Source organism: Hemicordylus capensis, chromosome 5, assembly GCF_027244095.1.
Source record: "Hemicordylus capensis ecotype Gifberg chromosome 5, rHemCap1.1.pri, whole genome shotgun sequence".
Lineage (NCBI taxonomy): Eukaryota > Metazoa > Chordata > Lepidosauria > Squamata > Cordylidae > Hemicordylus > Hemicordylus capensis.
In genome coordinates, this window is record NC_069661.1 from 149,525,670 (window position 1) to 149,541,046 (window position 15,377).

Consider the following 15,377-nt stretch of genomic DNA (forward strand, 5'->3'; position numbering starts at 1 on the left):
CCATTGCTGAAGAAAATGACTTCAAATCCCAGGAACACCTGTGCCATTCCCAGTACTACAGGGAGTACTGTCTCACAGCCAGGTGCAGTGCTAGACTTGGCCTGCCTCCTGCCTGGTCCTGTAAGTCATTTTAGAGGTGGGACCGTTGCTTTGCTTTGCAAGGCCAATAAATGGGTTTGGCCTGCAGCAAAGCAGAACCCAGCTCAAAGTGCAATTGAAGGAAATAGAGGATCTCCTCTGAAAATCTGAGGCAGGCCCATTGGTTCTGAGGCAGGCCCATGGTTCACATCTGAGGCAGGCCCATGGTTCACATTAGCCCCTGGTGGCGCAGTGGTAAAACTGCCGCCCTGTAACCAGAAGGTTACAAGTTCGATCCTGACCAGGGGCTCAAGGTTGACTCAGCCTTCCATCCTTCCGTGGTCGGTAAAATGAGTACCCAGAATGTTGGGGGCAATATGCTAAATCATTGTAAACCGCTTAGAGAGCTCTGGCTATAGAGCGGTATATAAATGTAAGTGCTATTGCTATTGCTAGTGCTATTTCATGCAGCCCTATTAAAAATGTAAGCAGCATGGGGTGTAGACCTTAACAATGCACATAGAGACAAACAACAACACGTTATTGTGCATTTAGTCCTGTGTTACTTTTAAGTCTTCTTGTGTCCGAAGTAGTTCATCAAGTTCTTTCTGATCTTTAGCAAGACGCTTTTGCTTTAATGACAGATCCTCTTTCAGTGCTTTAATTTCTTGCCTTCTATGTCCCGTTTCTTTACGGAGCTCTTCACAGCTTTCTTTCAGGGCTTTAATTCTTTTTTCTGCAGTCTTTAAAAAAACAAAGTTTATGGACATACATGTTATGTGACCTTTCACCCATTTAGCTTGCATGAGCTTGTAGATTTGTTTTGTGTTAGCCCCTCCTTAAAAGCAGAGAACAAGTGGGTAAGAATTATAGTAGGGCTTCATTCGTGGGTTATAAGGGTCTGAGGTAGTAGATAGAATTAGAGAAACAGAGATGAGAAGCAGAAGTCTTGAGAACCAGAGCTTGGGAAATGCAATGGTCGAAAAGCCAAATACTACTTCTATGATTGTTGGAATATGGCATTTTCTTTGACACCATAGGCATGGCACATTACACACAATAACCTAAGTAGTACTTGGCTAGTAGCATGGAAGATTAGAAAGACCTTAAAATCATGCAGTAAACAAGGCTATGCTGGATACCAGAGGGCTGCTTTACATGATACCTTTTTCAGCAACGAAATTTAATCTCCATGACATAAAAAGCTTTACTCTATAATTTGTGAAGTGCAGGAAAGTCTGCAAACTGTAGTTCCAAATTCCAGCTAAGACAGGAACCCTGGTTATCATTTCTCATGATTAGCATTAGTTCACATGTAATATACTAAATAATACTTTATAAGGTAGAATTAGCCTGGCGGTGGGTAGGGAAAGGAGGGGGGTGCTGTTCCCAAGGCTGGTTCACATTATACTTACACTAGCTTTAGGGATTCTATGATACTCTTTTTCAAGCAGCTTCTTTTCTTCTAGTAAACTAGAAAAAATAATTAGTGTGAAGAAAATTCAGTTTCTGGATGTCAATAAAATGAATGTCTCAAGTATCTGAAAGCGTGCATCCTTTAAATACTTAGATGTGCAACTAAGCAAAGCAAAAATCATAAAATGAAAGGCAGAGTGGTAGTTCTCATTTATGAAAATAAAATGGTTTAATAATACTGAAGTGTCACAATTGCACACATGAGAGAGAGACCCACACGGACTAAACTAAAAGAAAATAATTAACACATTACAGTATTATGTTACTATGAATGCTGGAAACTGCAGACTACTGACACTTCACCAATAAATGTTGACAACCCTCCACTGATCAAGAGCAATCTTGTTTTGTATGATTGGTGACCGCCAACATTCAACAGAAACATTGTAAGAACAATGTTGCCAATCTCCAATTTCTGACATTCACAGTAATATATACATAATACACAAACAGGATATTCACAATGTCATATTCCAACAATATATACATTCATGTTAGATGGTATTAAGGTAGGGGGTTAGAAACTGGAAACTCCTAAGTCAAATCTGAACTCTGACTAGCGCCACCTGATTGTCCAGTTGCCAATTCTGGAGGCCAAAGGGCTGTGTAAATGAGCAGTATCAGAAATAATGGAACTTAGAAGGAGGCCACTTGACATGAACAGGAGTTGGAGCTTTGTCCTTCCACCTTTCCCATTTATTTTTATTTTATTTATTTAGCAAATTTATTGACTGCCTGACTTCCTTAGACTCGAGGCGATTTACATAAATTAAAACAACAGTGAAGACCAAAAACAAAAAACAGAAAAGAAAAAAGAAATCACCACACACACACACAAAAACCTAAAAGCCTGACAACATAGATAAGTCTTCAGAAGCTTCTTAAAGGACAGAAGGGAGGGGGGCATTATGAATCTCAGGAGGCAAGCTGTTCCATAAGGAAGGGGCTGCAACAGAGAAGGCCCTCCCATGAGCCCGGGCCCCATGTACCTCCCCTGGGCCCGGAACTCTGGGAAGGCCCACCTGAGGCAACTTCACAGGGTGGGTCAAAGCTGGACGGGTGAGGCGGTCCTGATGGCACACAGGCGCCAAAACCCTGAAGGGTTTTATAGGTGAAAACCAGCACTTTGAACTGGACCCGGAGGCGAACTGGCAGCCAATGTAGTGACCTCAACAAAGATCACTACATTGATCAACATGATCATATCTTCTGCTGCCCATAAGCAGCCAGGCTGCAGCATTTTGAGCCAGGTGAAGCTTCCGAGTCATCTTCAAAGGCAACCGCAAGTAGAGCGCACTGCAATAGTCCAAATGAGAGGTGACGAGGGCATGAGTTTACTTGTCAGGGTGATCCTCCAGCTTATCTATCTGTTTAGCAGGGCTTAGAGTGATACAAGGAATATGCTCACTTCCAGTCTGCGTGTGCTTCCTCATTGCCTCACAGCAGCATGTGCCATTTATGCAATGAGCAACTGATGACTGAACAGCTGATGATGCAGTACCCAGCTGTGTTTTGCAGAAGTCTCATTTCATTTGATTGCATTGTCTGACATATCCACTCTTCAGTTACAGATTTCACGTTATCTGAGTTCGCATCAGGCAGCTGAAGGTTCAGGGGCCCCACAGCCCCAATCCTTATGTTTGTCTGCATACTTCCAGGATTCCCCATTCCGATTAGATCAGTGAAAGAACACCATATGCTTTTAATTCTGGCAGTCTGGATGACACTAATTTGTAACACAGATAATGACTAAAGTATTATCTACCTGTTCAACTTGTACTGAGTCTCAAACTCTCTTTCTTGAATTGCATTGTATTCATTATGGTATCTCAGGTACTGCTGTCTCAGTTTGGACAGCTCTGAAGTGGATCCCTCTGGGAACTGCTCCGCTTTTTCTAGTTCCTGACGCTGGTCTTCTATTTCTACAGTGAAACGCTTGGCGTCCTGTAACAGCTGTATCTCTGATTCCTGCACACTGCAGTAAAACCAATCCACATGATTACAAAACAATGAACACAAATATATTGCTTATTTATTAATATGTTAACAGAACCATCACAAAGGCGGGGGGGGGAGAGAGACACAAACATTTGCTTGCTCTCACAAGTTTATTAAAACGTTGGCAGTGGGGAGGAAACAATCAAGAGAGATTGTTGGAAACAATCCAAGAGAGGGAGAAGTAGCTATTGTTCATTCCATGGAAGATTTACTCCCCTTCTCTGTACAGGACACACACAGGCTGTGTCCAGGTAACATGTCCACTTTTCATTCTCTCGTTTGTGAATACTTAATGGGACAATATTTCTATGGTTAGATTGTTCAAATTTTGATTAGTTTTTTGTAGCACCCTTGGAATGCTTAGATTGGTGCCAATAATACAACACACATTATTGCTCTATCAAAAATATGCAGCATTTCTGAGAGAAACGGACAGCCTCTTAATAGCTGGGCACAACCTCCACTATACAAAATAATTTCCTGTTTTCCCAGATGCTCTTATTGTGAATGGGGATATTGACTCGTTAGTTCAAGAATAGTTGGAGAGCCAAGGTTGCCTACCCCTGCCGTAAGGCACAGAAATATGCCTAATTTTTACTGGTTGCAGAAATATGGAAATCTCTCCTCGTAAGTTATACAAATTAAAGAAATATGTCTTAGTAAGCTATACTAATTAAAGATGTATACAAGGGTATACTCCCTCCCATTAAAAAAAAATAACACACATCAATATATTTTCTCACAGTGCTTTCTCATTTTTTAATTTGAACAATTTCTCATCCATTGCTTTTAAAAACATACTAGCTGACCCCGCACAGAGCATCTGTGCGGTAGTGCACTCAGCCTTTGGCCTCGCCTCCAGAGACTTCGCTTGCCCATCACCCCCCCCTCGCCACTTGCCCTTTTGTGTTCCCCCCATCCGCACACCTGGCAGCTGTGGCCCTGCAGCCCACCCACCTGCTGCTAGCCCATTCATCCTGGCCGCCATAACTGCCCCTGACTCTCTCCCCCCTCAGCCCCAGCTTGTTCTCCCCGTCACCCTCAGCCCCAGCTTGTTCTCACCCAACCCTCAGACCCAGCTTGTTCTCCCCCCAACCTTCAGCCCCAGCTTGTTCTCCTTCCCACCTTCAGCCCCAGCTTGTTCTAACCCCAAACTTCAGACTCAGTTCCATTTCTTCCCCCCAGCCCCATTTCGTTCTCCCCCCACCAAAGCCCGTTCTCCCTCCGCGGCCAGGCTGCTTTTCCTCAGTGGCCAGCTGCCGCTTCTCTTCGGCCAGCCATCTGCTGGCCCGCTTCTCTCCCCCATGCCTGGCCAGCTTCTCCCCCGCCCCCCACTGCTGGGCACTTTGTGACTGGTTGGTGAGCCGGCCTCTCACACCCATCCGTCCCATCTGGTGTGTTCTGGCTGGTGGGCGGCCCGGAAAGGTGGCCTGCCACCTCCTCCCACCCGCCCGACAATTCCCAATGGCCGGCCCTGCCTGCTGCCACCTGCTCTCAGCAGCTGGCCCGCCTACTCCTCCTCCTGCTCCCGGCGGCCAGTCCAGGCCAGCCCACCACCGCCTCCCGCTCCCGGCAGCCGGGCCAGGCTGGCCTGCCGCCTCCTCCTGCCAGATGTGCAGTTTCAGTGGCTGCCCAAACTGTTCACTGCTGCCATCGCGAGCTCTTGAGGGATTTCCCCAATGCTCACGAGATTTCTGCCATGCACTTTTTCCAGCACATCTACAAGAATTAAATATATAGATTTCACTGACAGTCATGATATTTTGCACAAATATATGGAGCTCGAAGGTCAGAGGTAGTATGCCACTGAACAACAGTTACTAGGGAGCAACAGCAGGAGAGAGCTATTGCCTTCAGGCTCCACATGCAGGCTTCCCAGAAGCATCTTCTTGGTCAGTGAGGGGAAACAGGATGCTGGACTTGATATAACTTTGGTCTGATTCAGCAGAGCACTCCTTGTGTTCACAAGGAGAACATAGGCAAAGGCCGACAAAGAAGCCTACCTTACTAGAGTCTCATGAAGAAGGGTATACTTTGCCTTCAGCTCGGCTACCCTGGTTCCAGGAATCATTCCAGCATAAAACAGCTACAAAATGGCAAGGAAAACAATAAGGCATTACTTACAGTTTATACTTCGTGAGAACTTTTGGTAATCCTTTCAGTCATTCTGTGTTTTCAACCCTTTGCACGAGAAGATTAGATATCTTATTTAACAACTTGTATTATAAAGGTAAATATAATATTAAGTTCTCCATATTTTCAAAACTGAAGTAATGCTTTTTTTTTTTAAATGATGCTTTGCAAAATCTTGGCTACATAAAAAATGGCTCACATCCAGACTAACTACACTGATGTACCAAGGGGGAAGCATTATTTTTGGCACTCCTTTCTCTCTGCAACTGCCTGTGCCTCCCAAATCCATGTCCCTGAATGTTGGAGGACCCTCAGGGACATAATTTTGGGAAGAGAGTGGAGGTGGCAGAGGGAAGCAGAGGATTGCCACCAGTGCCTCCCAAAATTATGTTCCTGAGGGTCCTACGATCCAAGTCATGTCCCTACACAAAACCCTGCCACTTGCGCTCTCAGGGTTAGTCTGGATGTCGAGCAATCCAGGTAATAATCAGTATTCAAAACCATGCACTTACTATTTTCAAATATATTTTCTTAATCACTTAATGTAAATACTCCATTTCCATACCATTTTTTCAATGACTCAGGTAAGGTACTTTGAAAGCATTTACTGCCTGTAAGTAATTCTTTTTTTAAAAAAGGACAATATGGAATTAATACTGTATTTCACCCTTTAAATAAATATTGATTGGGTTTGGGAGGCTTTTGTACTTGATTAAAAAACCCATATTTAATATGTACCATTACTTTCTGAGATATCTATGATTAAAAGTCTTTTCACAAAACATAATGGGCTGATACAGACAACATCCAAGTAGACAACCAGTCATGTGAAGATGCTGTTGCATGCATGCACACATCTCCTCCACAACCAGCATGCTGTTCCATCTCCAAATAGTCACATGAAGAAGTGGATGACCCAAATCTCCCCTAATTGCAGTGTTAAAGCATTACTTTAAAGCAGAACTTTATCTGCACCATTAGGGATAGTTGAAACGTCCAGCCTTCCCGATGGAGCATGAAACTGTGTGCCCGATGGGGGGGGGGCATGTGTGCACACGTTCCTCCTCATGCAATGGGATGGCAGATTGGTCAGTACTGTACAAACCAACACACAACATCTGTTGCTTATCCGATTGGTGAACAAATGGTGTTTGCATAACATAAATACATTTATTTAACATGGCAACTCTTCATCTTAGCACAGGAATAACTGTGAGAATTGACAGGTAATGAAAAGGAATCCACTAAGATGGATCTAATCCCCTCCCCAACATAAACCATAAGTTAGCCAATCAGAGGCTAATGATAGCTGTCCATACATTTGATTCTACAACATTTATGCACTAGCTGGCCCTGCACAGAACATCTGCACCCTAGTTCTCCATCTTTCACCCCTCCCTGGACAATCCAGCTCCCTGCCCTGCCCCCTCCCCCTCCGCTTTAAGCCCCCCCCCCTCAGTCAGTCTCCCTCCCCTAGCCAGCGTGGAATCACAGCATCAACGGCCTAAGTCGGTTCCTACTACCGGCCTCCGTTGCATCGGCCTGCCCAGTCTCTTCGCGAGGAGGACGGCTGAGCTGGGGCTTCCCTTCTGGCCTGCATGGATGGCCCTTGGTGAGCTATTCTGCCCCCGGCTCAGCCACCCTCCTCGCAAGACTTGGTGAGGTGATGGATGCTGCTGCTCAACGTCTCTCTTTCTTTCTTTGCTGCCTCCTCTTCGGCAGCAGCTATCCCTCCATCCACCACTCAGCCCTACTACATGTCTTCTCTCTCCTCTGGACAACTCTCTCTCTCTCTCTCTCTCTCTCAACTTTCACGAGATGTGCCACGTACCATGGGCTTTGCTACATACGTCCTAAGGCTTTTATATATAAAGATTCTCAATCCAACTAAGCAGAAAGAGAGAATGGGTTACTGATTTTTTCTACAGTTTTGTAATTATTGCACAATTATATATTATATAAAATGTTTAAGGCAATAGAAACCATTATTAAAAGGAAAAATAAATTCATGCTTGCATAAGAAATCCAGAATGTGGCCTTTGGTCAGGAATTTAGAACTTTGCAATACAAAAATTTTGGACAACATTACAACACAACACACCAGGGACATAAGTCACCAGTGCAAGATGTAGTCCAAAAGCATGTTATGTGCCATTTTCCAGAATCCATGCCATCTGATCATCAGTGCTGTGACCCCATTGACTCAGTGTGTTTTCATCTTAAGGACCAAAACACAGTTTTTATACAGGTTTAGTTCTGTGGTAACCAGTAGAAATAGGGTTGCCACAAAATTCTGTGGGACTACCTAAGAAACGCTAGAGTATACACATTCCCAATAGGGATGTGCAGAACGGTTCGATTGCGAACTGGTAGGCCAGGAACAGGGCCAGTTCAAGCAGGTCTATCATGAACTGGACCACCCTTCAGGAAAGGGGGCTAGTCCGAGATTGAACCAAACTGAACACAGTTCAAAGTGAACTGGTTTGACGGTTTGAGTGGCTATTAGTGACTATTAGTGGGCAGCCCTAGGCACCATTTTGAAGGGCTTCTGTCTAATAATTAGATCTTATTCCAAAGTTTTGCAAGGCATTTCTTAGGGTTTTATCTCTGTGAAACAATGAACCCCTCAAGTTTTCAGGGCTGCTTTCTAGGACTGACCTTCTTCTCCAAGAACAGGAGTTAGTGAGAACCAAAGGCTGTTGACCATGGCTGAGTAAATACTGGTGTTAATATTGATTCTAATGTCTTGTTGTTTTCGCATTGCTAATTGGCTTGTGAACCACTTTGAGTTGGTTCATTGAACCAACTGGCCAAGTGAAAAATGATCCATGCACACCCCTAGTTCTCAAGTGTGTTTTGCACATTTCAAACTCTGTGGTACACAAGTCTTGAAGTGGGTTTTGCTCACTTCAAATTCTGTGGTATTCACTTCCTCAGGTGACTTTTGTGCACCTCTAATAGTCAAACTACACATTATGTAAAGCATGATTGGGAGATATATCCCCTTTGATCTTTCTCCCTGCCATGGGTCCAAGTTAGGATCAACCTCCCTCCACCTAGCTGCTACTTCCCCTAGGATGGAAACTCCCAGGCACCAAGTGGAATTCATAATGATATAAAATGTTTCTACCCTGCCCCTCCAGCTAACTGCTGCTCAGGGTGGCTTGCAATAAAAACAACAATTAAATACAATAAAATACACGATTAAAATAATCAGCAACAAAAATTAAAAGGGATTGTAATTGTGTAGAACAAATGAGAGATGAAAACTAATCTTAGGAGAATGTAATATAGTTTGTAAAACATAACATTAATATCTCCATTTTGTAATTTCAATGCAGTTCCTTAAACCAAAATACTATATCCCTGAGTTCTATACTCAGACCACCCCTTAAGAAAAGCTTTACAGAATGGCTGCTTTTTAAAGAATGGGGTACACACCTTTATTGAAGGTGCTGTAATTCAGACATCATATTAAAAAGTGATACTGATAATGCTCATGTGCCATTACCTCGTTTATTTATATTTGTTTATTTAAGTACTGCATGTATATACCACTCTTCAAAACATATATTTTCAGGGCAGTTCTCAATAAAACACTACAATCAGACAAAATACATAATTTTAAAAATACAATCCATAATAATGTAATCATTAAATCAGGAGTAAAGCAGCAACAATATACATATCTAAAAAATTTAAAAGCACTTATCTAGATTGAAGTCTTTGTGTTTCAACTTTTGTCCCAACTAAACCGAAGAGTTTACTGCATGTACATTGTCTGTGCATATTGCTGATAAAGATGCATATCCCCACAGTAATGCTCATTCAAGCAGCACTGAAATCTCTGTATGCATCTGTTGACATAGATGGGGAAATACACAAGCATCCTGGACCACAAGTTACATGCCAGCACTATGGATGCATTAGGACTACAAAGAAGTTTCCCCTTGATCCTCCCAGCCTGGAAAGTGGCACGGACTCTCCACTCTGTGCATGAGTGGGTGGGGCCAAATCTGGCTGCCCAGTGGCATGGCCTAACAGACAACAGCAGGGCCAAGACAAGCCAGACTCAAATATGCCACATGTAGAAAGAGGAAGTTAGAAGAGCATGCATGCAGATGGCTACCAAAGACAAAAGGAGAGAAGAAAATCATACGACATGTGGGATCAAATACATATAATAAACACAGATACATTTATTAATTTAGAACATTTAGAGAACATTTTACAGCTGTGTCACAGCAATAAGCAATGTCCAAATTCCTCTGCCTCCCATTCCCCACTCTTGCAAATTTCAGTTAACACTCCTATTTGCTTCCCACCCCCACCTTTAGACCAAAATATCTCTCTGCCATTTCCAGTCCTTCATCTTCTCTGTCATTGTTTTTCCATATCTCAGTTGGTTGGCAGAAGCAGATAGAACTAGAGAAAAGAGAATATGCATTCAGCATAGAGACCTTGAGAAGGAAAGGCAAGAGGGTAAAAATAACATTTGTATTTAAAAATATTTTTATGGCAGTTTCTTGGCTTCACTGAGAATGTTTCATTACATAATCAGCAACTGTAGTTTTTGATATCAGTGAACAGAAAGCTTCAAAAGTAGATACAGGTTCTTACAAAAATGCAGTCAACTGCTCTTTCATGGTCTGAGGAGAAGAGAGCTGGTCTTGTGGTAGCAAGCATGACTTGTCCCCTTAAGCTAAGCAGGGTCCACCCTGGTTGCATCTGAATGGGAGACTTGATGTGTGAGCACTGCAAGATATTCCCCTCAGGGGATGAAGCCGCCACTCTGGGAAGAGCAGAAGGTTCCAAGTTCCCTCCCTGGCTTCTCCAAGATAGGGCTCAGAGAGATTCCTGCCTGCAACCTTGGAGAAGCTGCTGCCAGTCTGTGAAGACAATACTGAGCTAGATAGACCAATGGTCTGACTCAGTATATGGCAGCTTCCTATGTTCCTATGATGCATAGTCCCAGGGCTTCTGCTTTAGTTAACATAGGCAGGCATAGCGCAGGAGCAAAGAACTGGACTGTTGGGAGGGTGGGCTCTCCCCTAGAACAGGGCTCTAAATGTGGCTGTCCTGGATCATTGAGATTCCTCCATTTATGACAAAAAACCAATAAGTACACAAGAACCAGATATCAGAAGGCAAGGTCATGCTCAGGCTCTACTAATCACCTGATTCTTACATTGTTCATAAATTCATTGTTCATCTGTTCTTTATAAATTTGGTTCTGTAAATAATGTAAATCAAATCGATTAAGAAGACTTAGCAGTCTAAAACACTAAGAACAGAAAATAAATCCTGGAACATTTTCTTAAATGCCATAAAGTAATTATCGGAACCCCCCAATTCACTGTGAAACAATTCACTGCAATTCCTTCTATATAGTTCAGGTCAGAATGTAGCTTAATTTCACTTTATGAATGAATGGCCAATAAATCTAGAAACTGAAGGTGGAGATCCACTTCCACTTTTCCTTAAGGTAAATATATCTAAGGAAACCAAGGGAAGGGAAGCAGATTCTTAACCACATACAACAGGAATAACTTGGTTGCCAACTCCTGCTTCTAGAAATTAAAGAAGCCGCCTGTAACCTTTCCACTGTCAAAAGCTTAAGAGACCATTTCCTCTTTGTGAAAAGCACATGTTATAATAAGATTCTGGGACAATCACACAGAACAGTTGGAATGAGATAGGAAGATTCCTAAACCAAAGAGAGATTTGCCCTGAGACAACCATCTTTCAATCAGAAGAGGGTGTACAACATTCTCCAGGAAAACTGGTGAAAAGGAAACTCAACTTCTTGTTACCCTTCTATAGGAAAAGACATGCAGTTGTGCAAACAGCTTTAATGCAGAGTTTTCGTAACTGATTATTTTTTGAAATATTTCTTCACGTGATAAAATGAGCAATCTCCACAATGATGAAGCCATAACAGGGATCAATTAATATCTATTTTGGGAAGAAGTCCTCAAATGGCTACTTCAAACGTTACAGTTTCATGGGGGTAGGTATTACAGACAGAACTAGGGATGTGCACGAAGAGTCTTCGGCACCGGCGGGGGTAGTACTTTAAGTGTGGGGGAGGCTGTACTCACCCCTCCGCCGCACTTCCTCCGCCGGAGCTCTGTAAACCTTACGCCCCTCGGGGCGGCAGCGTTCCTCCTTGCCACCCCGTTCCCCCTGTCGGCAGGAAGTGGCCGGAAGTAGTGAGCGCGCGTGCATCCGTCGTTCGTGCGCGCACACGGCAGACGGGTGTGCGCACGCACACATGACGCACACTTGCTACTTCCGGCCGACTGGGGAAATGGGGCGGCAGGGAGGAACGCTGCTGCCCCAAGGGGCTTAAAGTTTACAGAGTGCCGGTGGGGGAAATGCAGCTGGGGTGTGTGAGTAGATGCTTCCAGGCAGCAAGCGCTGCCTGAAATGACAGCACAGAGCTTGCTCGGGCTCTCTGGAGTTTGAGGCCACGCAGGGGAGCCCGGGCAGGGGGGAGTTCCCTCGGGGCTCTTCCGGAACCCGAGCCATGCACCATGAGTGTGACATCACGTACACAGGACACTTGAGGGGCCACCGGGCAGGGCCAGACTCAGGCTGCCGTTTGGCTGGCTCCGCGCCTGTCTTGCCCTTAAGGGAGCTCCACTGGCTCTGGGCAAAGGACAGAATTGTGTAGTGAGAACAATTACCTATGTGTGGTGCCAGAGGAGCTGTGTGGAGTATTCAGCTTCAGCTGCAGATTTCCATGGGCCTAATAAGAAATGTTCCAGAGAGCCACATTAAGGGTTAATGGGAGCCACCATTGGTTCCCAGGCCATGCAGTGAAGAACACTGGCCTAACAGGAGGAGGTGTGGCTCCGTAATAGGCCTGTGCAGTTCTTTGACTTCAAGGGGCTGCAGCCAAATAACATGCACATCTATTCTGGGCCCATGTGAAAGTGGCTGCTCCCACCACTCACCTGCGTGCAGAGCGGTGCTGTGCAGTAGTGCCAGGGAGGGCAAGGGTACAGCAAGGTTGAAATGGGCCCCAAGAAAAAGATTTGGAAATGCCCCACCTCCTCTCCTTCCCTTGCTTAGGAACGCAGGAAGCTGCGTTCATCTGAGTCACACCGTGCAGAAGCTGCACAGGAAAGTAGGTCCTGCTGCAGCCAATTAAATCACGGGGAAGGGGAAGAACACAGAGAGACCTCAATCAAGATAGGGTAGCAAGAGAACCTGTTAGATGACAATTCAGCTTTCCTCACACTATGATTTGGTAAACTACAGAGAAAGGGAACAGTTAGAAAGGCACAGACACGGGGCAGATGGCAGCGCAAGACTTCCCCACTGAACCATCTTTCTGAGAAATGTGTGTGGTGGTGGGTGAGGAGAGGGAGAGGCGAGATGGACACTTTATACCTTCTGGGCAGCACCTTTCCATTCCCTTTCGCTCTCTTTCCTTTCCTTCCATCACTCTCCCCTTCCTCTCCTCTCAGCTTCCCTTCCATTCCTCAGCCCCTCTCTTCTGTGTCCTGTTTGTCCCACCTTATATTTTTCTCTATTTTCTTTCTCCCGCTTTTGCTCAGCTTCATCTCTCTCCCTCCCTGATTTATTTCCACTCTACTCTGCTATGGTGCCAAACATATTTATACAGTCAATACAAATTTATACCTTTATACAATCACACAATACGGTTGGAGATGGAGTTCCAGTGCATCAACCTTTTGCACCAACTATCCTAATGACCACTAAGGGCATTGGGAGTAGAGACAGTGAGTAAGCTCTCCCTATCTGTCCCTACTCTGTGACCCCTGAACTGACTCTTCAGCACTTCCTGTGCTAAGTCATAATCCTTCTTTTCCTCTTAGAGAGAAGATGGAAACATCTCTCTCTCTCTCCTTACCTATTCATTATGTAGTCCTTTAGATTAGGATTAGGTCTTTCCTATCCAAGTGTACTTAACCAATAAGTATTTAGTTCTACAAGAATCTCCAGGTGTTTTCTCTAAATAGTTGCAACAACGCAACCATCCTCTGCTACCTACTCTGTAACTGGAACATTTGTGCTCTGCTGTTTACCTAAAGGTAAAGTGTGCCCTCGAGTCGGTTTCGACTCCTGGTGAACACAGAGCCCTGTGGTTTTTCGTTGGTAGAATACAGGAGGGGTTCACCACTGCCATCTCCTGCACAGTATGAGATGATGCCTTTCAGCATCTTCCTATATCACTGTTGCCCGATATAGGTGCTTCCCATAGTCTCGGAAAATTCCAGTGGGGATTCGAACGGGCAGCCTCATGCTTGCTAGGCAAGTCATTTCCCACTGCGCCATTAGGTGGCGCTGTTTAATTAACAACCCCCAACAAATACGCCTCTGGATGTTTCTATCAGGTATGTGCAGGGCAAGCATCTGCCAGAAGCAAAACAGATGCAGTGCTCACATGCACCGCTACTCGCCCTGCCTCCTTCTGTGATGGGCACCATCATGAAGGGAAAGGCAGCATGCCAGACACTGGGCTGGGATGAATGTGGGGCAGGTGCCAAAACCAGAAGCAAGCAGATGCGGCTGGCATGGATGGTCCCTAGCCCTGCCTGCCTCTCCCCATCTGTGAAGGGAAGGCTTGTGCCCAAAGGGAAGGCCTATGACAGCCTGCACACAAAAGGAAGAGATGGCGCTAGGGGCCCTGCATGGCCCAAAAGCAAAAGAAAGCTGCTCCTCCACAACATTAGGTGCCTAGTAGCACCCAGTAAAAAGCTCTTCATAAGAGTGGAGGGAGCCTCTGACACTCCCAGAAGTGCCTTTGTGTTTCCCGCCCTCTCCTCCATTATGGCTACGTGCCAGGGGGAGGGCCAGAACTGGAGCTGCTGGAAGCCTGAACAACATCTAGGAAATTGCACGGGAAGACATGCACCGAGTACTGGGAAGTGCAGTCCATTCCAGTGCTTTCCTGACAAGGGTGATGCGTACATTATTTGGCTTAGGACCTTGGAAGCTGAAGAATTGCACAAGCCTATTCCGTAGCTAAGAAGAGGAGCATTTGAGGAAGTGTTAGGAGAAGATGGCCCCATCAAGAGCAGGAAAGACCAACTGTAGTAATTCAATGAGAATGGCTTGATGAATCTTGGGAATGATGCATTTTAAGTTTTCACACAGAGCAAGATTTTGTGCCAATACACTTTTTAAGAGTGAGAGTTGTGCTGCTAAGAGAGTATATTTACACTATAGCAATGATGTTTGGGTCCCACAAAAACTAAGCCTGCTTCAAAACAGCACTAATCTGCTATGTTAGATGGTGAAAAGGAATCCATACCCTAAAGTACTCTTGAAGACTGAGCTTGCCAGCCTTCAGCAGAACTGCTTCCTCAGTGTTCCCTAAAAGAAGGGGGATGCAATATAATTTAAGCTGCATTTTCCCTTCTTTTCCATTGGATGATTCTCATATTGTTCCTTCAGCAGAGACTCTCTAGTATGGTGGCTTTAGAACTTCTTATGCTCAGGGAACCCTGTCCACACACAGTTGTCTATCGTGAAACACTTGCACATTTGCCACGAAATTATTGCTTATTGCAGAGGATTCTGGGAAGTATTCTAGAGTGCACTCTCAGTTCATGCAGGGTGTTGGTCAAGCTTCTTGAGCTTCTGTTGCCTCAGAGGAACTAAAAAGAGAGCCAGCGTGGTGTAGTGGTTAATGTGCTGGACTAGGACTGGGGAGACCC

The 15,377-nt window shown here is 44.7% G+C and overlaps 1 protein-coding gene across 5 annotated transcripts in view; it reads right to left on the reverse strand.

Moving 5' to 3' along the window:
- The window catches only part of CCDC146 (coiled-coil domain containing 146), a 116,802-nt gene that overhangs the window by 47,504 nt on the left and 53,921 nt on the right, over positions 1–15,377 (reverse strand). For 4 of the 5 annotated variants that reach the window (XM_053251310.1, XM_053251311.1, XM_053251308.1 and 1 more), the window contains exons 3-6: positions 5,556–5,638; positions 3,320–3,529; positions 1,494–1,551; positions 645–821 (exon numbers count right to left, since the gene is read on the reverse strand). In XM_053251310.1, coding sequence (XP_053107285.1) covers positions 645–821; positions 1,494–1,551; positions 3,320–3,529; positions 5,556–5,638 — 528 coding nt within the window. Of the gene's footprint in view, positions 1–644; positions 822–1,493; positions 1,552–3,319; positions 3,530–5,555; positions 5,639–11,786; positions 11,867–15,377 lie in introns of those variants that run through there. The other variant, XM_053251313.1, reaches the window with a different exon arrangement.